This window comes from Tiliqua scincoides, chromosome 7, assembly GCF_035046505.1.
Source record: "Tiliqua scincoides isolate rTilSci1 chromosome 7, rTilSci1.hap2, whole genome shotgun sequence".
Lineage (NCBI taxonomy): Eukaryota > Metazoa > Chordata > Lepidosauria > Squamata > Scincidae > Tiliqua > Tiliqua scincoides.
This window is the reverse complement of record NC_089827.1, coordinates 44089662-44112421: the sequence shown is the minus strand read 5'-3', so window position 1 is coordinate 44112421 and position 22760 is coordinate 44089662. Positions and strand designations below refer to the sequence as shown.

At 44.9% G+C, this 22760-nt stretch overlaps 1 protein-coding gene across 1 annotated transcript in view; it reads left to right on the top strand.

The window, feature by feature from the left end:
* Positions 1–22760, top strand: part of IPO8 (importin 8) — a 63078-nt gene that overhangs the window by 28716 nt on the left and 11602 nt on the right. The window contains exons 11-21 of the mRNA XM_066633467.1: positions 1121–1197; positions 2840–2956; positions 3933–4022; positions 5163–5328; positions 6566–6726; positions 7867–7992; positions 8222–8288; positions 9584–9709; positions 10465–10562; positions 11473–11568; positions 16265–16485. Coding sequence (XP_066489564.1) covers positions 1121–1197; positions 2840–2956; positions 3933–4022; positions 5163–5328; positions 6566–6726; positions 7867–7992; positions 8222–8288; positions 9584–9709; positions 10465–10562; positions 11473–11568; positions 16265–16485 — 1345 coding nt within the window. The remainder of the gene's footprint in view (positions 1–1120; positions 1198–2839; positions 2957–3932; positions 4023–5162; positions 5329–6565; positions 6727–7866; positions 7993–8221; positions 8289–9583; positions 9710–10464; positions 10563–11472; positions 11569–16264; positions 16486–22760) is intronic.

Sequence of the window (22760 nt, the reverse complement as noted above, 5' to 3'; positions counted from 1 at the left end):
AACTATGCACATTAACTCTAAAGGAAAGCTGGAATAAAACAAAACTGAGAGAGGACAAAAAGAGTGAGATGACAAGAGCAATTGTCTCCCATTATTATTAGTTGGTTAGGGGATGATGACTGTCAGGGCTAGTCTGTAGGAAGTTTATCAGCAGGGAACCAGGAGTCAAGGGACCAAGCCAGTAGTTGGAACTGAGGGGGCACCGAAACACAACAGAATCAGGAAGACCACTGTTGCTCAGGCAAAGTTCCAACCTAAAGAATGGGTCATTTATAACCCTTGCTGTCTAGGAGGGCCTCATGGCCAGTGCAGGTAGGTATGCCCAGAGCCTGAGACCTCTGTCATGAGACAGTATTCCAGCCTGCAGTTCTGGCTGTTGACCACACAAGCAAGCTGCACACAGAGTCAAAGGTTGTCACACCAGAGGCTTCTGAAAATAAAGGTTATTACTTCAACCAGAGACTATGATAACTTTGGTCTTGAACAGCTAGCAGAAGATCATGGGTTTAGTCGAAAATGTAGGAAGCTCCCCAAACAGTGGGTACAATCCATCAGGAACTTCTCCTATTCAACTTGGGAGTGAGAAACGAATGGAGATATTTACTGCACCTCTGTAGCTTTTGAGCATTGGGACAGAGCTTGAGCTGGAGAAGGCTTGCTGGAGGCAGTTGCCTGAGTCAGTCTCATGGATGGGCCGGCCCTATCTAGAAACAAAAACTGCACAGCTAAGGGCCCAATCCTGTCCAACTTTCCAGTACCAGTGCAGCCATAGTGCAACCCTGAGGCAGGAGAACAGATGATCCTATATCTTGAGGAGGCCTCTATACCTGCTCCTCCACTGCAGGATGTAGCATACATCCCATTGCCACAGCTGGCTCAGAGCTGGAAAGTTGGATAGGATTGGGCCCCAAGCCTGCATTCCTGTGCACACTTTCCTGGGGCTAAATGTAACATAATACCAGACCCTTGATCTCCAGCCTGTGGTTGAAGGAAGCTGGTGGGCTGCAGGCCAGAATGCACTTGCTGGGTGGTCATCCTTGCTGTGTAAATTTCAAGTTGCTTTATCAAAACATTCTTGTTAAAGATATGAAATAACTTGATTTTGTGGAAACCTTGTTAGATGTGTTTGAGGACTATGCATCCCCTACAACAGCGGCTCAGATTCTTCTATATACTGCAGCAAAAAAGCGAAAAGAGGTACTTACTTTTTATTCTTCTAAAACCCAATTAAAATGCCTGAAGGATCACCACCATGTTTCACTTTCTTTGTTCCTCTAAAACTTTTGTGGAACTTGTATTTGTGTTCTTCTTTGTTTTCAAAATGTATTCTAGTATATTTTTCCGCCCAAGAGTTCTGTCCTCCCCCTCACCCCAATTTAACCTTGCAGCAGGTGCATGAAGTAACTTAGACTGAGAGAAACAGACCGAAGGTCACCAGTGAGCATCCTGAGTGAGCAGTTGAACTTGGATCTCCTTGTTTATACACTATCCTCTACAGCAGAGGTTCCCAATGTTTCCAGGGCTGTGACACCATTGGAACCCAGAAGTGACTGGTGGTGACCCAAAACGTGTCACATAGTTCTGGGTTTGGTGGTTGTCACAAGCCTTCAAAGAGCAAAGGGTCAGGGCAGGTGGCCTTTTTGCAGCGCAAGGTTTTCACTTGCTGCAGCTCTGCCTACTGTGCTGAGACTCCTGCTGCTTTCTGGAGGCTTGTGCCATGCTCTTTCTGCCAGGGCAGTAGGCAGCCTGGGACGCCCCAGCAAGTGCCTTGCAATACCCCAGGGCATCATGACGCACACTTTGGGAACCACTGCTGTACACCATAGTGTTTCAGATTAAATATAACTCATTTTAGTTCTTCTGTGCTGGGGAGCTCCACTCTGAGCTGCTTGCTGGATTCTTCAGCAAAATCAATGATGTAAATCTAAAGTGTAAAAGTTCATAAATGCAATGCCAAATACAATATTAACGTAACTATGAGCCAAGGAAACAAGGATGTTTTAAAATCAAACACACAGTCTAATTTCATTAATAGAGGACTCTTCAGTAACCCCCTCTTCTTCCCACCCCACCAGGGTGGACTCCCTCATGGTCAAATGCACAACTTGCTGTTCTGACCTGTCTTTTTTTTTTTTTTTTACATAGAAAGGACCTTCTAGGCGTTTATTTCCTTGAACGCAGATGTGAAATTTCAGACAAAATGGGCTGATAATGGAGTTCTCAATTGTTTGTGTTTTTTTTGGGTAATCTAGATTTTGGATAACTAAGAGTGAGCTAAGGTGTTTATTGTGTGGAGCAGTGGTTCCCAAATTGGTGGGTCATGTCCCTGCCTGTTTAAGGGGCGCGGGGGAGGCAGCAACGTGATCCCCAGGATTGTGGTGCTGCCAGGGGGAGGATTTTTTTTTACAATTACCTGAGGGAGGGCTGGTCTCTGGAGGTTGCAGAAGCCCTGCAGATAACCTATGCAGGGCTCCCCAAGCCTCTGTAATAGTAAAAAACCAGGAAGTGATTTTCAATCTATTTCTTTTTTACTGTTGCAGAGGCATCTGCAGTGCTCTTCGCACCCCCTAGTGGCCAGCACTCCCTTAGTGAACTGAGAGAAAAAAAACCCACCCAACAGCAGCACAATCCTGGGGATCGTATTGCTGCCTTAATCGCTCCCCCGCATAAACTCCCTAGTAGAAGTTTGGGAAGCACTGGTGTAGAGTGTTTTCCTAAAATCAGTGTAGTTCTGTTCTAGTTCTGATAGCACTAGAACTATCAGAACAAGGTAGTTCTGGTTTTAACACTTACAACTTCTTGTAGTTCTTAATCTTCTGGTTCTGTACCATTTGTTTAGGTGTTACCCAAAATGATGGCATTTTGCTATCAGATCCTCACTGAGCCCAGCACTGATCCTAGGAAGAAAGATGGGGCATTGCATGTGATAGGATCCCTAGCAGATATTTTATTGAAGGTAAGTGGATGGGGACAATAAGAAATATCTATTCTTGCTGCCAAAGATATAGGCTTGCATGTAGACCCCAACATGATGCATGAAAAATGTTGCACAAGAAGCAGAGTGCATGTGTGTATGTTTGATAAAAGGTCTGTGTGCTATAGGACTTGGCAAGGAACTCCAGAATTCTCATTAAAAATGTGTCTGGGTCTTGTGTCCCATTCTTGTTCTATTTTTGCAGGGTTTGCTTGGTTTGGAGCCAGGTTGTCCCTGTCATGCATACACTTGAGCCACCTCAAGTAGTGGAATAATATGGGGGGGGCTCTCTTTTTTGGATAGTGGATCTATTTAACATTTGAATACATCTGTTTTATTGGACATATGTTGTCCAGAGTGTCTATGAAACTGTGCAGGTGAAAGTCTGTTTTTTGGTTGTGTTCTAGAGCAGGGGTGTCCAAAGTTTTTGGCAGGAGGGCCACATCAGCTCTCTGACACTATGTCGGGGGCGAGGGAAAAAAAGAATTAATTTACATTTAAAATTTGAATAAATTTACATAAGTTTACATAAATGAATATATTAAAGATGAACTTATATGAATGAAGGTCTTGCAATAGCTCAAGGCCTATAAAAGGCCTTGCACAAAGCAAGGCTGGCCTTTCCTTTGCTGCCTCTACTGCATCACAGATGTGAAACAGCAAGCAGTGGAGGGAACCCTCATCCCACAGCTCACATGAGAGGTCAAACAGTTGCCCTCACGCTGAGAGCAATTGCATGGGGCTACTGCGGGCTCCAACAAATCTCCGGAGGGCCAGAGGCACATTGGAGACTGGGAGCTCCCTGAGGGCCACATTGAGTGGCCTCGAGGGCCGCAAGTGGCCCCAGGGCCGGGGTTTGGGCACCCCTGTTCTAGAGCAATTTACAGTGTTTTGAGAAACATTTGACGGTTGTATATCAAAATGGAGACTAACTTTATTTTTATGATAACTTTATCAGAAAAGCGTATTCAAGGATCAGATGGAATTGTTGCTACAGAATCATGTCTTTCCATTGTTCATGTCGAATCTGGGCTATCTGCGAGCAAGAGTGAGTAGATGGAGTGCATGCATCATTCTGTGAGAGGCCTATTCTCCTTAACATATACAGAAAGGTGGAGGCCCTGTCTTCTAGCTTATTGAATGTTGGTTAAGATATGGCTCTTTTCAACAGACTTTTTTTGGGGGTGGGGGGGGAGGATGAACTAGTGACTGTGAATTGTTGTTTTGTGCCTTGTCACTTTCTACAGTGATTTTAGCTGTTAAATTTGCTTTTTTATGGTTGAAGTTCAAAGTGACACACTGGGGCCTTTCAGCCCTCTATTCTTGCTACAGTGCCTTTGCCCGTTTGCATAGCCTTTCCTTGAAGGTCCAAGAACTATTTGGAAAAGTGTTTCCCAAACTGTGATTGGGACTCACCATTGGGTTGTGAGCCAATTTTTAGTGAGTTGTGAAAAGTTTTTGAAACATTGAAAAAAAGAACTTTGCCATTACCCTTGCCTGATTTGGAGAAGAAAATTGTTAGTTAACCCATTGTATGAAGAAATCTTCATACCTCCAAATTAAAATGTCATATATTCTGATTTTCTGTAGTCGAATGTGAACTCAGTGCCAACCTTAGCTGGCTGGAAGTCCCTAACTGCACATCTTGCTCTCCAGTTCAGCCTTCTGGGTACCCTGGAGTGACTGGAAAGATTTGGGGGAACAGTTCTTGAACGACATTTTTAGGAAGAGTCTAGCAAATGTCCACACACATGCTATAACATCTCTAGCAGCTTTGGGAGCACAGGATCCCAGTTCCTATTAATAATTAATTACTTATTAATAGTAAATCATTTCTTTCTAGATTTTTTTTTGTTTTGTTCAGTGGGTAGTGATAGATTGTCAAATTAAAAAGTGGGTCCCGCTGCTAAAAAGTTTGAGAAGCATTGATCTGGAGCAACATGAGGTACTTTGAAAGGGAGACGAAGAGTGTGTCTAGGCAGAAACACCATAGATGGGCACAAGGGTCTATTTGGGTCTTGTTCTGTGAGTTTAATGTTTTTATTGGGGATTTTAATCCGCTTTATGTGTGGGTAGAATTTTATTCTGTTACATGCCTCATACATGCCTTTGAACACTGCTAGCTTTTTATAACTAGATTTGATAAAGAAATACAATCGTGGCTGATCACTTTCTTTTTGTGCTGCAGTCCTGTTGGACTCTTCATTCATTCAGCACTTTAAAATTCCACAATGAACTCAACCTGAGGAATGCTGTTGAGCTGACAAAGAAGAGCTTGATTGATGACAAAGAAATGCCTGTCAAAGTGGAGGCTGCCATAGCACTTCAGTCCTTGATAAGCCATCAGGAGCAAGGTTTAATATTGCATTTCTCTTGGCTTCCCTGGTTCTGTTTCACTCTGCATTGGCTCCCATTCACCCAACGTGTTCAGTTTAAACTTTTGCTTCTGGTCTTTAAATGTTGATAGCATTTAGTGCTTTCCTCTCTTCCTTCCCCTCCTTGTGTTTGGTTGCAAACTTTCATTATTCTGGTCCCCTCTTAGTAAATACAAGATTTGCAGTTCAGTAGCTCATCTTTCTCTACTTGTGGCATTCCCTTCCTATTGACATATATATGTCACCTTGTCTCAGAACCATATGTGGCATCTCTGCCCCCTGCTACCTCTTTCCAAAGAGGGAGGTCCACTTCTAAGAGGTTGGGGAACTTGCTTAGTTAGAAATGAGGCCTAGAGTCCAATGATTATGCTGTGGGAGGGAGGGATTATTTATTCAGTCCAGTGAGAGGAGAGTATACAGATGGGATTCTTCATGACTTCTTACCCTGTGGGTTAGTTGCTAACATCTGAGAGTTACAAGAGTCAGCTTACCTCCTGTCATTCCATTCATGCAGGTGATGGTGCTACCTGCTGAGGTTGAGTCCCAGCATCTTGGGGTAGAAATGACAAGGGAGTAAATCACCCTCCCACAGGAGGAGGTCTCCTAGCTCTAGGCCTCCTCTTGGCATGCCTCAGGCAGGGGCAAACCAAGCCAGGTGGGACATTGTCCTTTCTTCCCTTACCGTGGGCTCCTGTTCCTCTCCCTGTATTCTCTTCTCCAGCTTCTCCTTTCTTCCACACTTGCCTGTTTCAGCTTCTCCTTCCTGTACCTTCCTTTACCCTCTTTTGTTCTCCTATTTTCTCATATTGTCTTTGTTGGACAGGTCCCCCTTCCCTGACCTTCATTTTGCTTGCCCCCTAGATCCTCATTTTCCTGCCTGTCCTCCTCTTTTGTCCATTCTGACTGTCTCTTCACTCTCCCAAGGACTTGAGCTTCCCCCTGCCTTAAATGTAGGTGCCTTCCTCGCCCTTGCCTAAGACCACTATCAACTAGGCTGCAACCAGTGTCTTTTGTAATACCGATGTCTGGCCATGACATCATCATGAGATCAGGCAGCCGTGTCCTTTCGCAGCTCTGTGTGGCTCAAAAAACAACTGTGCCATGTACTGTATTTAAAAAATTGACTTCCCAAGTTAGAATCTTTTGGCCTCTATTTTTACCCTTCTTTTGTGTCTTTCAAGACATCTTTTATGTGTTTTTGTTTGTATCTTTTAAGCAAAGGAATACATTAAGCCCTACATCAGACCTGTTATGCAGGAGCTGCTGCTTGTTGTTCGGGAAACTGAGAATGACGATCTCACCAATGTCATTCAGAAACTGATTTGTGAATACAGTCAGGAAGTAGCAACGATTGCAGTTGAAATGACGCAGCACCTGGTAAGTCATAGTGGGGCACTTCTGCAGGTGGTGCCTTCTGATTTTATTTAGACTGAGCCAACTGTCAATTTTGAAATTCTAAATTAACCAGTTTAAATTACTAAGGACTGCCCTACCTGTTTATAGAGAGCATGTGGAATAGTTCCCCTGGACCTGATTTTCCCCTTTAGGAGGGGATGGCAACCATTGATGTAAGTGGGAGAAAGTAAGTGGGTGCCCTTGGGGACTGACTGTTGATCTGTGAGCTGAACCAGTCCCCTGCCCCTGATGGCTCCAGTGTCTGAGTTGAGTTTGCAGAGTTAGCCCCTCTTCAGAACTGCAAGTAATGTTTCTTGGTCCCATTTGGTGTTGTAGAATCCTAGAAGCTGGTTGTTTATAAAGAGAGGTTTCTATGTTTATTAATTTTAAAAAGCTCCTCTAGGACTCAGAGCAGTTTACAACAAAAGATAAAAAAATGTAAATCCAAATTAAAAGCAACTGTCAGTAATCAAAATGACAATAATCCTTCAGCAGCTAGATAATTCATGTTTGTTTTTCTCATTTTGAACATAATTGAGTATTATTCTAGTGTTGTGAAGAGACTAATTAGTACAAGGTCTCTTATAGTTGCCAGTGTGTTTTGTGACCCTGCCTATTTTCAATGGTCTAAAGCTTTCAGTGGTTTTAGTCATCTACAAGATTTGTCATTTAAAAAAATACTTTTAAGAAATTATAATCAGCCATTTAAACATCTGCTTTTCCCCCCTCTTTGAAGTGTCACACATGCTCACTCTGGGTTTCCCCCTCACCTATACTGGAATTGGCTTAGTCCCACAGACGATATGACGATATGACTGTGAATCCATTGCTTGTCCCCCCTCCCAAGTCTTCATTCACAAATCATAATATATGTAAACTGTATTCTCTACCCTTCAAGGTTTATTTTTCTTGCCTTTCCACTCCGTTTGTTTGTTCCTGCTATTAACCTTTATATTGCAAGCTCCTTGGGGTGAAGACTAGTCTGTGCTATAAGACGCCACATACATGGTGGTATAAACAATATTCATGGACTCAAAGGCTACCAGGTGTGTGTTAGGGGGTTTCTGAAGCATCCAGTCAGGTTGCAAGTTGCTTCTAAAATATTTGTCTTGTTTTTTGCAGGCAGAGATATTTGGCAAAGTACTTCAAAGTGAAGAATATGAAGAAATGGAGGATAAAACTGTTATGGCCATGGGGATCCTGCACACAATTGATACTATTCTTACGGTTGTGCAGGATCACAAGGAGGTAAGCCTTCTCAGTCATCAGAAAAATAGTCCAGCAGCAGAAGTTGTCTGACAGGGTCTTTTGTATATAGGCTGCTTGCTGCTTTCAGCTACTAATCATTTTAGATTAAATACTGTTAAGTTTACAAAAAGCTTTTTGGTTTTGTGAAACCACTTGTTTAAACAGAGCTGTCAAGTTGCTTCGGTGCGTGAACTTCCTATCAACAGCCTTTTTCCCCCCTTTCTTCCAGATCACTCAACAGCTGGAGAGCATTTGCTTACAGATAATTGGCCTTGTCTTGCAGAAGCACGTATTAGGTATCTTTTTTTTTTCTTTGCTTGAAAAAGGTCTTCTTGAAGGCATGATCAGATTGTTTGTGGCAGAGCACTAAAAGTCATTCCTATGTCTGATACAAAAAAGTAATGTAGCTCCTTGTCCATTGTCCCGCTTCAAAGTGCTGCCACCTTGGAGTTTTGGATTGTTTCCTGACAAACAGTGCAGACTGGCAGTCTGATTTAAAAAGTTGCCTATGTCAGGCCTGTGTATACACTGGGAGGAACATTGGACCAGGAAATGAGGGGTAGGTAGGGCTTACACCTGTAAAACGTGTGTTCAAATAGCACCTGAATCTCAGAATCACTTGATAACTTTAGGTAAATTACCATCTGTGTTTTCATTTTTGTTTTAAGAAGACCAAGCTAAAACCTTTGGGAAATTCGCTGAGCATGAGTTTGATGTAGAATATTGGGGAAAGAAGGCAGCACTGATTGTGATCCAGTATGGCCCAACATCCAGTTATGCTAAAGTTGTTCGTGTTTATGCTAAAGTTGTTCGTGTCCTCTATTGCTAGAGGAGCCTACTGTCCATCTCCTCTGGAACAGGGCAGGCTTTGGAGAGATTTAAAACAGCCCGAAGGTCCCAGGGATGAGGTCACGCTGGCAGGACGAATTGCTTCTTTCTTCTCTCCCACCCCATCAAAGGCTTTCCTTCTTGCTCAGACTTCTCTGGCAGCCAGCTCTTTCCTGGCTAGTTTCCTATCAGTGTTATAAATGAATCTCTGCCTTGCTTTAAAACTCCTGCGATTTGGTTCAAATGGGCATGGCTGAAATCTGCAGTTGTTCATTTTGGTGAACAGAAGTCAGGTCTGTGGCAATTACATACTCTTTAGGAGAGACTTGGAGACATGGAGGACAAATCAATCAATGGCTATTAGTCACGATGGCTGCTGCATCCATATTGAATGACAGTATGCCTCTGAATACCAATTTCAGGGGAGCAGTGGCAGGAGAGAAGTAGGCTTTTCTCTCCTACTCACAGGCTTTCCAGAGGCAGATGGTAGACCACTCTGGGTAACAGCATGCTGGACTAGATGGGCTTTTGGCCAGATCCAGCAGGGCTTTTCTTATACAGTTTTGTCACTTAATTAACTTTTTGATACTTTCACAAATGTACATTTTTGTTTAAGTCCAGGATAACTCCTGCACTACTGATAAGTGCCTTCCCATCATGTCCTTAGACAATCTGGCATGCTGATAGATGGCGACCATAAGTAGAGAAGATTGTAGAGTCCATTTCCACAACTGTTAGGAAAGGTTTCTTCTTTCCTTTTCAGAGTTCTATGAAGAAATCCTTTCTCTTGCATACAGTTTGACATCCCATCAGATTTCACCTCAGATGTGGCAGCTTCTAGGTGTCCTCTATGAAGTTTTTCAGCAGGACTGCTTTGAGTACTTTGCAGGTAACGAGATACGTAGTGCATTCCGAAAGGGAACTGAGAGACATGGTAATAACCTGGGAGACCAAAGTGCCAGATTCTCCCATCAGGTTACTGGCATGAGTAAGGGTGTGGGGTTTTTTTTTTTTTGGTGATTTTTTTCCAAAATTTGGCCTGTTTAAAATAGCAAATTGTGGTGTTCTGTGTTTTTATTGCCAGGGCGCATTTTAATAAATTGTAAGTATAGATTATAATCACTTTTAAAATGTACTAGGTAGGTGATATAGTGTCAGCAGATGCAGCCACAGTATTATTGGAAAAGTAATATGTTTTCTGGAAAATATCTTGAACACCAAAATTCAATGTGTTGATGCATTTTTAACAACAACAACGAAAACTCCTAGGCATGTGTAATGCTGGCCAGCAGCATTTCAGTAAGCTATGACGGAGTGTGTCAGTTTGCTGTGTAGCTGAGCAAAAGCAAACTTGGCTTGTTTCTCTGTGCTATGGATTCAGGGTTGGATATGCACTGGATAGGTATGAGCTGGGTGCACTTCCTTGAGATCCTTGGAGGACGACCTGAATAAAAGTGCGGTATATAGTTTTTCATGGGCTGATACAGATTCACATGGGCTGTGTAATGCCTTTATGGGAGGCCTGATTCTGGGCTCAGGCGGGAATGCTCCAGCATTACAAATGTGTGATTTTTAAAAGAAAACCACAACCCTTCAATGCTAAAAAAAGTTGCTATCATAATTTTTTTGCCTGTCTTTTTCTAGATATGATGCCTCTCTTGCACAACTATGTCACTGTTGATACGGATGATTTATTGTCAAATCCCAAAAATTTAGAGATAATATACACGATGTGTAAAAAGGTGAGTAGGAGAGAAAATAGGAGTAGGCTTTACTCCTTTCTCTCATTTTGGTGTCCAGCATATTTACTTTGCAAATAGAACCAAGAAAGATCCTGCGGGAACATACAACAGAGTAAATTTGTTGATATTTAAGGTGCAACAAAACATTGTCTTTGCTGCTGGAGACTAGCAATGGTCCTTTTCTGCAATGTTGACTCTTGGTTCCCTCTTCCTCTTGAGCGTCTTCTTGAAAACAGACACCCTCAGGGGTGTTCTCCTCATTTCCTTGGAGTAATAAGGAGTCCCTTGCTGGCCTGTGCATCTGCTCTGCTTGTGGCCCACTGAGGTCTGGACAGTCTCGGGGATATGCATGGGAGTTGTTGGGTGGATGGCTCTGTTTCACCAACGGGCGTTGGACTAAATGCCTTTGGGTCTATTGCAGCTGTATGAGTTGATAAGAGTGAGACCTGAAAACAGAATCATCCGTGTTGGGACTCTTGAGTTTTTGTTCACTGAACCAGTTTAGTATAATATTTTGAGAATTCAAATTCACATCAGGTGATAGACCATAATCTCTGTCAGAATGATTCCAGGGTTGTGGGGCAGGAAATAAAGAAGTTCCATGAGTGGTTTTAAATTTCATGGAAAGAAATACAAATGTGTGAATATATTAAGGCATCCATTATAGAAACACTTGAAAGTCCCCACTGTTCAGATTTACTTTGTAGCCTTCATTTTGGACTAAGCTCATGTAATTAGTGTTCCTGTTGTGCTCTCTTTTCCCCTTATTATCCAATTATTCTGAGTAATTGGGTAGTACTCAATTGGGAGTGTGATCCCTGGCTGTTTCAATCTCTACAAGCAATATTGTCTATCTCAGCAAACTGCCCACAAAGCTACTGGTCTCAATTGATGTTGGTTTCGTCACTAGGTATTAACTGGTGATGCAGGTGAAGATGCTGAATGTCATGCGGCCAAGCTCTTAGAAGTCATTGTTCTACAGTGCAAAGGGAAGGGTATTGACCAGGTAATGTAACACATACAATGTTCCCTTTGCATGTATCTGACAACATTAAAATGGGACACCATTGTTTCAGAGAATGATATCTCTGGAAATAGGATTTGGAGGGAGCAGTCTCCTGCTAGGAGGACAAGTAACTTTTATTTTGCGGTGAATTGGCAGATAGGTAGGATTAGTTTCATCCTCTGCTTCCATCTGGCAGCTGTGTCTTTTAAGATCTAGAGCAGGGGCCTCCAAACACAGACTGGATTCAGCATCCCAGGATTACTCATCTGGGTGAGGTGGTGGTGAAGGCTTTATGTTTCATGCCATAGCCTCCAGTTTTTGCAGCTGATCTGTGCAGGAGCTCGTGCTGGGCAACCTCCTCCCCTGGGAAATTGGGGCATAGAACTTTTTGGTGCGATGGGCCGTGGAAGCAGCTCCCCAGCGCATGTTTCTGCAAAGATCAGCTATAAAGACTGGAGGCTGCAGTGCGGAACAAAAAACCTTTGCCACTGCCTCGCCTGGACAGGTAATCCTGGGATGCAATGGGCTGTGGTTTGGAGGCTGCTGATCTAGAGCAGGGGTGTCCAAACATTTTGGCAGGAGGGCCACATAATCACTCTGACACTGTGTTGGGGGCTGGGGAAAAAAGAATTACTTTACATTTAAAATTTGAATAAATTTACATAAATGAATTTGTTAGAGATGGAACTTATACAAATGAATGAAGGTCTTGCAGTAGCTCAAGGCCTATAAAAGGCCTTACACAAAGCAAGCCCAGCCTTTCCTTTGCTGCCACTGCTGCATCACAGATGTAAAACAGCAAGAAGTGGAAGGAGCCCTCATCCCACAGCTCAGGTGAGAGAACAGTCGTCCTCATGCTGAGAGCAGTTTCATCAGGCTAGCAGAGGCTCCAGCAAGTCTCTGGAGGGCCAGAGGCTCTTTGGAGACTGGGGGCTCCCCGTGGGCCACATTGAGAACTCCCGAGGGCTGCAAGTGGCCCCCAGGCCGGGGTTTGGGCACCCCTGATCTAGAGCATACTTTCCCTGAGTAAAAGTGACAGCATTTGGTTTGATCATCCTACCCCTAACCCTGGGGTCTGCAACCTGTGTTTTTAGAGCCGCATGTGGCTCTTTTAGCGGTCTGCTGCGGCTCCCAAGTGGGGGCTGGAAGCGGGGCGCCTTCCCCGCAGCCGACACCCAGCCAGCCCAGCCCCAAGGGCACCTCTCTCTGGTGCGTTGTGCTGCGGGTGCTGGCTGCTGGTGAGTGCAGGGTTGGGGCGCCGCCCTCGCCCACAGCTGCTCCTTCGGCAGGCAGGGGCAACAGCGCTCTCCCGCACCTGCTGTCCGCGCCCCACTGCGAGCAGGCGCCGCGGGACAGGGCCGCTGGTGGCGGGCGTGGGGGGCACTTTGCAGGGACCCCTGTGGCTGGGCAGGGAGAGCTGGCAGCGCTGGCACGGCCGCGCATGGGCTCAGCGGGGAAGGGCATCAAAGGAAGGGGCAGCAGCGCTCTCCTGCACCTGCTCTCCATGCCCCACTGCGAGCAGGTGCCTGCAGGCGCCCCACTGTGAGCAGGCGTGGGAGGCAGCCGGGCACCTCTTCCCTGCACCCTTCCTTCCTTCTCCCTGCAGCGGGCAGGGGGCTGAACCGCGGGACAGGGCTGCTGGTGGCAGGCGCGGGGAGCCCTTTGCAGGGACCCCTGTGGCCGGGCAGGGAGAGCTGGTGGCGCATGGGCTCAGCAGGGAAGGGCGGGTGAAAGTGGGTGAAAGTGGCAAAGGGGATGACAGATCGCCTCTCTGTCACCCCCTTTGCTAAACTAATTACTATGTAAAAATACAAAGGCATTTCCAAGGCAGATAAGCTGCGCTCCGAAGCCTCCTCCGACCCCTCCCCGCAACTTGGAGTGCTCAGCCCGAGGTGCACGTCTACCTCCCCTGCGCCCAGGCTGGGCTCTTCTCACCCTGGCGCCGTTCCCTCCCCCCCCCCGGCACAGAGCAGGCAGGGGGATGCTTCGGCTCCATCCCTCTGAGTCTGGCAGGCTTCGTGACACCCTTTGCCTTAATGTTGCCCCCCCCCACTGCAGAAGAGATGGGGTGACCGACCCTGGAGCTCCCTGGAGTGCGCCTGCAGGGAGTGCACACTTTCCTGGGAGTAAGCCCCATTGAACTGAATGGGACTTACTTCTGAGTAGGCATGCTTAGGATTGGGAGCAGACTCCGGAATCAGCGCCTCTGGCCTTCGTGCGATTTCTCTCCTGGTCAGTGCGCCTGAGCATGGAAGTCAGTCCCTCTGAAACCGACAAGGCAGACTTCCCAAAAGAAGTCTGAGGGTGGAAGATGTGATCCTAATACTACACACACTGACTAAGGAGGATGCCCCATGGAAATCAGAGAGACGCTTACTTCTGAGTAAGCCTGCATAAGTCTTCCCATTGCTTCAATTCAGCGCAAAGCAGCATCTGTCCGTTTTTTTCCCTCCCCTGACTCCACTTTGGAGTCAAATGAAATCCCATTGATTTTAACACACTATAGTTTTTTTTATACATTGCATAAAGGTAAAAAAAACTATATATGTAGTGTTATCTTCATTTTAGATGTCAAGAGGCTTTTGTGGCTCCTGAGGTTTTCTTTTCTCCGGAAGACGGGTCCAAATGGCTCTTTGAATGTTTAAGGTTGCCGACCCCTGCCTAACCCCTGCCCCTGGTGCTGTTAGGGTTACTTGTGGATTGCTTCTCTTGGTTCTGTGACAATGTTGGTGATGCAAATTCTTATTTGTGAGTTTCCTTCCTGTGCTGAATGCACAGAGTCGCATCACCCTAACCTGTTCCCTGCCATCCAACACAGAAGCAAGAAGAGAGGAAAACCCAAAAGAGTACTAGAAATGTTTGGCCCCATGTGTTGCTATTAGAACCGCCCAGCATTGGTCGCAGCCAAGCCAATATTCTGAGATAATGTAGAAATGCATTTGTTGACCTGTTTCACAATTGGTGCCCTCCCTCCTTTCCTTTGTTCTCTGCTATTGAGTGAAGTTAGGCCAGTATTGGCCGGAGGGTAGTGGAGTACCTGGCGGAGACATATTCCAAGAGCTCCAGCACCTTCTATAGCCCTTCTATGCAATGCAGAGGCATGGAGGAAAGTGTTTCCCTTTTGCATCTTTCAGGGATGCTGTAGGAATGCTTCATTGTCCCTGTTTGTAGTTCACTTGCTACTACCCCTGAGTGAGTTTGGAGGGTGTGGGTCCCCACTCCCAGCTTTTCCTCCTAACTTCTTTCTTGTTTGAAGGTGGCAGCAACAGCAGCTCTTGAAAGACTTGTTAGATATTGTCAACAGTGTCTCCCAACAGTGGGAGAGTTGAGCGGGGAAGCAGCAGGATCAGGGTGGAATGGGGATGGAGCATATAGGATGAAGAGGAGCAGGAGAGTGAGGTGGTAGAGAAAAAAGGGTTGAGATGTGGGGGGGGGGAAAGCTGGATCCTCCATTCTCCATCTGTCATATTAAAAGGCTCTGAGCTGATGGTAAGAAGTTTATTTACACAAAGCACCACCAGGTGGCACTTGGGGTATTTTGTTTAAATTAATACTATAAAATCCTCTCTCTGCCAGTCTGATCGTCTTCCCTTAGTAATTGTATTGATATACCAATATTCTGGGACTCCCCCTGCTAAAACTTACAAATAATGGACATTTGCCAACATAAGATCTTGACTGGGGGCTCATAAAGCTACTTTGTCGTCTATAGTATTTTGTGTGTGTATGTGTATTAACAAAAATCAGACTCTGGAAAGTTGAGGTCTGGAACTTGGATAAATTATGTAAAGTAAACATATTTGCATGATTTTGTGTATGTCACTTGCCTCTACTAGTCACAAGAAAGAACAAGGAGCTATATAAGGAAACTCCTTCTAACTATTAGAACTGTTACTCAGAAGCTGTTCTGGCTTCTGAGATTTCAGTTGGCATAGCCCATAACTTCACAGTCAGAAGATCTAGACACGCATTGGTTTTTGAAAAATCAGTCAATCAGTGCCAGCGATGTTCTTCAGCCAATATTAAGTGCTACAGAATGTCTGAACACACACAGGGTCACTTATTACACTTATACACTTATTAGAAAGCAAGCTCCATTTAACATAGCGGGATTTACTTCCAAATAAATACAGATAGGATTGTGCTAACAGCCCTGCTGATAACAGCCCTGATGCATGACAGCTCTGTGGACAAGAATGGCTTACAACTACTGGTTGTAGCTAGTAGTATTATCTTACCATTGCTGCATATCATTCATTTAGCTCTAATGAAATGCAAAGATGAGGCATGGTTCTTCTGCTGCCTCTTTGCATTCCATTAGTGTTAAATGAATGATACGCAGCAATGGCAAGATAATACTACTAGTAGCTACAACTAGTAGTTGTAAGCCATTCTAAATTCTGTTAGATACACAATATGTGTTGAGCCTTCTGCAGTGCCTGCCAGCAGTTCTCTTTTTGTTACTAGCTCAGACCAATGAAACTTCCATGGACTTCGTTGTGCTTAAGGAATATAAATTTCTTTGAATCAATAATGAAAATCTGTTGAAAGAGTGACAGATGAGATGCCCCTTCAAGCTTATGTAAGGAATTGAGCGTTCAGAGGAGATCGACTTTCTGCAGATTGGAAGCTGGTTCTTTTCAAGCTGGCAGTTCTTTTTTTCCCCTGAAATTCTTTTGTCCCACTTCTACCTCAGTGTATCCCGCTCTTCGTAGAGGCTGTCCTAGAGCGCTTAACACGAGGGGTGAAAACCAGTGAACTTCGCACCATGTGTCTCCAGGTTGCCATAGCAGCCCTTTACTACAACCCGGAACTTCTTTTGCACACTGTAGAGAACATCCGTTTTCCTCACAACCCAGAGCCCATCACTGCACAGTTTATAAACCAGTGGATGAACGATACTGACTGTTTTCTCGGGTAAGTGTCTAGTGATGGTCTTGCAAAAACTGTATGTTTCCTTAAAAAGCAGCGTTTGGCATGTCTCTGCGTAGCAGCGAGTGAGCAGGGTAAAACTCAAAACTTTGTGTGTGTTGGGGGGAGTTTCTTGCCATTTTTCCCCCAGTCCCAAATGGAAAAACATGTACTATAAGAAGGTAGTTCAATCCCAAGACAGCTAAGAAAATTTGGGTTATTTGAGAAGAGAGCCTTACAGTGCAATCTTTTGAATGTTGACTCAGAAGTAAGTCCCACTGAACTCCATATATGGGATATACAACCTGTATATAGGACTGCAGCCTTAGATATCTCAAAACCTATCTTCATAACTGTTTGAAAGTCCTTACCCTGCCTACCACTTCCAGTGCAAGCACCATCATGTTACCACCGTGGGGCATGTAGCGCTGGCCAACAAATGATGATACATAACCTGAGGTTCAGTAAGGAGCTTTCATGTGTTATGGTCCCTATGTGCAACATCAGCATAAGAGCTTTGCAGCCACCTGCATATCTCCATAGATATTTAAAATAGGTAATTTTTAGGCATTTTAAGGGATTTAAAACCATACTTTTGAATTAGTATTGGACAAAATGTGCCATTTATTTCAGAAGCTGTTTTCTGTCAAGTATTGCTGTAAAGAGCAGTGGTCCTCCTAAGCCCTTATCTAGGAAGAAGCATTTAATGAAAACCAGGAACTGTTAATTACTACGGCTGCCTTGACATCTTGTAGTATTTCCTCTTGTCTTGGCGTTGGTGTTACATAACTGCAAAGCATTACAGTATCTTGTAAATGTAGTTTTAACATGACATTTACTGCTCTGGTAAGTGTGTAGTAAAATGGCTTTATTACGTGTTGTGGTGCAAAGAAATATCCAGCTTCCCAGTATGCATCGGTTGTAGAATAAGTCTTTAGGATGAATTTCAGGTCTTAAACAATGAAGGATTCTGGGGTAAGAGTTCAGGTGTGTGTCATCCCCCCCCCCCCCGTTTCTGGGTCTGTACCATGTCTGACTAATCTAAAGATGAAGGGCAGGCGCAGACAACTTGTTTTGAACCGAAGGCTCTGGTTCTCTGGTGGAATCTCCATGGCAGGGTCAGTCCTTGACATCTGGGAAGCTCCTCCCTCTCAGGCAGACAGATCAGGTTATAAAGTCTTCCTGGGGGAGGGGCTCTTTCAATTCCCCAGACTGAATGTGGGATTTTTGGAACCTCTCTGAACCATGTTCCCCAAAGCGGCTTACAAAAGTAAAACACGCTGACGTTTGTTTGCCAGTAACAAATTCTGACCTCTGTTTTCAGACTTCCTATTCACTGAAGTCACTGAAGCTCCTGTTCTTGTATCTAATGCCTTCTGCGCCACTGCCACCCTTCTTCTGCTGACTAGAGAAAAGTCTCCAGAATGGTGTTGGCTTTCTAGATTGGCACGTGAGGTTACTCTGGAGTGACTCATCCAACTCAACATTATCCTTAAAAGATGACAGTGAAGTTGAACAATCCATGCTTTGATTGATCACTTGTTTTTTGGTGCAGATAAAAGCTATGCTGGTTTTGCTCACATGATCAGTTCATTGTGCTGCATATTTCTGAAGAATGAGCTTTGAGGATGGGCTTTGAGGATGTTCAGACAAAGACTTTGTTTTGGATTTGGTCAAAGCACGGGTCTTATTGACCGTAGATACTCAAGTATAAGTCGACCTCACAGATAAGTCAAGGGCAGGTTTTGAGCCATATATCATGGAATTTTCTATGAATTTTCATTCTATGAATGAGCTTTGAGCTTTGAGATGAGCTTTGAGGATGTTGTTCAGACAAAGACTTTGTTTTGGATTTGGTCAAAGCACGGGCTTTATTGACCGTAGATACTCAAGTATAAGTCGACCTCACAGATAAGTCAAGGGAAGGTTTTGAGCCATATATCATGGAATTTTCTATGACCCACGGATAAGTCAGGGTTTGAACTTAGGGGGGTGTCTGACTCCGTGGCATGTGAAGGTCATTTGGCACCCAGGGCCCGTAAATTTTTGGCACGTCCCATACAATGAAATAAAAATTAAATAATATGTTCTACAATTAATTCAAATATATTATTAAGGGTGCAGTCCTAACCACTTATGTCAGTGCTTTCCAGCACTAGCGGTGCCAGTGGGACATGTGCTGCATCCTGCAGCTGAGTGTCACTCACAGAGGCCTCTTCAAAGTCAGGGAATGTTTGTTCCCTTACATCAGAGCTGCATTGCCCTTATGTCAGTGCTGGAAAGCACTGACATAAGGGGTTAGGATTGCATCCTAAGAAGCATTAATACCCTGTCAATCTCTTGCTATGAAATTCAGCATTCTCTGACCTCACAATTTATCTCCACTTTTGACAATTGAAAGAGGGTGAGGTGAAGGAAGACCACTGGGAAATAAGGCAAGAATTAGCAGCCATCAAAGCACCTATTTACCTAAAGGAATTATTCTCTCTCCTGATTCTTTCAAAATTTAATGTATTACTAGTAAGAATCAAGAAAATACTCAGAGATAATTTCTCAAGCATAAGATTATTCACACACATGGTTAATGTGGTGGTTAATGTAGCTTCAGAAGCCTCCAGGAACACATACAAGAATTTAATTTAAAATATCCATATTATAATAAACAACAGACAACTAGCAAGGCTGCAAGAACACAACTAGTAAAAAGCCAAAGTGTGAAGTACAATAGAGCAAGCCAATAAGAGTATTCACACACAACCCCAAGTGGGGGGTGGGGACCTCAGAGATGGCAATTAATCTCTTACTTCTCCCCCAGGAAGATTTCAGTGGCTCCTGCATGGGCGCAGTACATTGCAATGGGATCTCACGCAGCTAAACTTTGCTGCATAAATGCCTGCTTTCCTGGGGATACTGCAGAAGCAAGCATGCTCTCCTCATAAGCAGCAGTTGCAAGTGCTTCAGAGCTCTTGCCAGCATACAGTGTAGATCTCTGGCTAAAATACCTGCTGCAGCAGAATAATTCTACTTTAAATTCTACTCTCTGCTTTTCCTCTGTTTTTCATCTTGGCAAGGTCTCCAGGACTCTTCCAGTGAAAAGGACATACACACAGGGAAATTGCTTTTCTCTCTCTCTTTCACAGATGTTCCACATACACAATGCAGGGACTTTTCCCCTCCAGTACAACTTCATTGGCGAGGACAGGGGGAAATGAGGTTAGCAAGGAGGTTTGCAAAAAGCTCTGCAAGGGAGAGATTGAAGTGTGACTGTATACAGTAAGGGGGGGAGGTGGAGAGGAAAACAAGAGGGAATAGATTGGGAGCCCAATCCTAGGCATGCCTACTCAGAAGCAAGTCCCTTAATAGTCAATTGGGCTTACTCCCATGAAAGTGAGGATAGGATTGTAGCCTTAACTGTTTTAATTGTGCGCTCTCTCTCTCTCTCTCTCTCACACGCACACACACACACTCTTTTCCTTTTATAAAAGTTAACTCTTCCTCTCCCCCCCCCCAGTACAACTTCATCAGTAGTGAATGATTATGGGGAGAGGGCTTGAGAAACAAAGGTACAGCCTTCTGCAGGTTGCCTCTCTCTCTCTCCCTCCCTCTCTCCTATTTTTTTTAAAAAGATCACTCTCTCCCCTTCCCCCACCCTGTCCAGCTTCATCTGTGGGGAGATGGGAAGGGGGTTAGCAAGTTGGGCTTTCAAAGGGAGTGCTTGAAGTTTATATACAGTAGGAAGGGGGGGAAGGGGGAACAAGAAGGAAAGAGGAGATGCTCAGCTGTTTCAACGACTGCTTCTCCCTCGCTTAGATGCCCCCCCTCCCACATAGCTCATTGTCTCCTTCGCTCCTGCTCTGTCTTGGGTGCCCGATGCCTCCATGGGTGCTGGTGCTGAGCAGGGGGGGGGGCTGCTGATGGCTGTGGTGGCAGATGCCCCTGCTCTGTCCTGTCCTGCCTTGTGCCGCCCAGCCCAGCGCATCGAGCTCCTGCAGCTGGGCAACAGCCTGAAGGAGCACGTGGAGCTGCGAATGCTCAGCAGCAGCCCCAGCCTGCAGAAGGCCTCCTCTCTGCAGAGATCACTTTCTGGTCCCAGGCTTGCTCCCTCCCTCCCACAATAGTGATTGGCTGGCTGGCTCACTCGCCTCCCCCACCCTCGCTGCTTGCATGCCCCGGAGATAAGGCAAGGCAATGATTCAGGCTGCATTTCTGGGAAGAAATTTTTCGCCTTATAGGCGAGTATCTACGGTAAGTTATTTATATGCTACTGACATGATTTTACTCACTTCACATGCTGCCTTAGTGGTGTGGTGATTGAAGGTCCTGTGTGGCACAAGTGCTTCCTCTTGTTTGGGCAGCCTTGCAAGGTACCAGGCTGTCCATTCCTATGCCCCACCAGCACTGCAAGGTATAGCAATGCCGTAGTGGCTGCCACTGTATCCTGTGGGGCTGGGGCAGCCACCACAGTCTCCTCAGGGTGAAGGAACATTTGTTCCCTTACCTCATGTCAAGCTCCACTGGCAGCAATGGGTCTGTTTGGATCTGTGCCTGCTATTTAGTGGGCACATAACCCAGGATGCCTGTGTTGGGCTTTCAGGAGCAGGAGGGGGCATAGGGTTCTCCCATAGGGAGCATAGACTTGGGCATTCTCCCATCGGGGGCATAGGCAGGAACAGTGGTAGAGACTGGTAGTCCCTGTCCCCCTCCCAGGCCCAGTCCTCCTCTTGGTCCACCCTCCCCCTGCCCCGAAAAGCCTCACTGCTGGCCAGCAAGAGCACTTTCCATTGGCCCCTCCAGTCTGGCATCTGTCCTGCGCTGAGGCTCAGCTCCAACTGGCACTGGCCTCTTTGCCGGTGCAGAGTGTCTCCTGCTGGTTGGAAAGTGCCATATGGCACTTTTACAACTTCTAGCGCCAGATGTGTGAGTGTACCGCTGGCACTGGGCTCAGTAGGATTGGGCCCTCAATGGTGTCTGTGAAGGAGTGTGGCAGCAACTGTGATGTTGAGATAGCACATAGAAAGCAACTGTGGCTCAGAATGGGAGTCCTAATGTACTCCTGCTTTTATTTAATACAAAGGGTGGAAGTGAGGTGATCTCAGATTCTCTCTAGAAAAAAAACACTCTCTCAAATATTAAAATACAGTGAGAACCTCTCAGTCTAATCTGTGCCTTGCAAACTATTGCTGCACTTTCGGTCCACTCTTAAGCCTGAAGCTGTTTCAGTTGGTCTGTAATCTCACTTAGAACATATTTTGAGTTACCCTCTTGTGTTCCAGTGGGTATTCCCCCACCCCTTGCAAAACCCTCTGGTGAGTTACTTGAAGAACCTTCTGAACAATGATTTAAAAAAAAAAAGAATAGACTTGCAGCATCTTTCAATTTAAATTCAATTGCAACATTAATTTGATGTGTCATCGCGGCACATGCCTTGAATGTCAATAACCATATGCAGGCAGCATCCCTCGTCTTTCATTCAGACATTCTCCCTCTTCCCCCTCCCAAATTTTTCACTCTTTATTGCTCCCATTTGCTGGGGTCCTTCTGCCAATTTTTATTTCATTTGACAGTGCTCTTCTTCCAGCCAAGTCTGATTAATTTTTCCATCCATTTTTATAGTTGGTCCCACGTCATTATAACTCACCAGAGGGCAGGGCATCCACCTCATTAGTTAACTGCATGTGTTTGTTTAGCAGCAGACTGCTTGAAAATTATGATTGCTTTGTACAAAAACAAAACCACCCCATTTGAAAAGCAACTGGCTATGTAACTTTACAGGGTTGTAACTCAAAATTGCTGCACCCAAGGCAGCCTGTAAAATCTGTACTGCACCCCTTCCATTTTTGAGCAGAAATAAACTTTGCAGTTCTAGGATGCAGCATGTCAACTCTTTCCCAAGTATGAACTGAACTTCAAGGTCACAGTGTGGTTGTGTAGAGAAAACAGGGTGGCTCCCATTTATGGCACTGAACTTGGAAGAGAAGGGTAGTGATCACTGCAGGAATTAAATATGTTTTGAAATTCCTATTTCAAATGATAAATGTTTTATTTTGTCTACACTGAGAACCATTGCAGTGTGTCCCATTTTTATTAGTTGGTCAACAGTGCAAACGACTCAGTGCTATGCCTCTTCCCTGTCCTTCCCTCCCCACGAAAAGCTGTAATCCAGACAGCTGCACCTATTGTCATCTTTGGGCTGATTCTATGTGATGGGCAATATGAAGGTTTCCTTAAGAGTGCAGATCTCTAGTACTTAGAATAGCTCAGATCTGTTAGAATTATGTCTT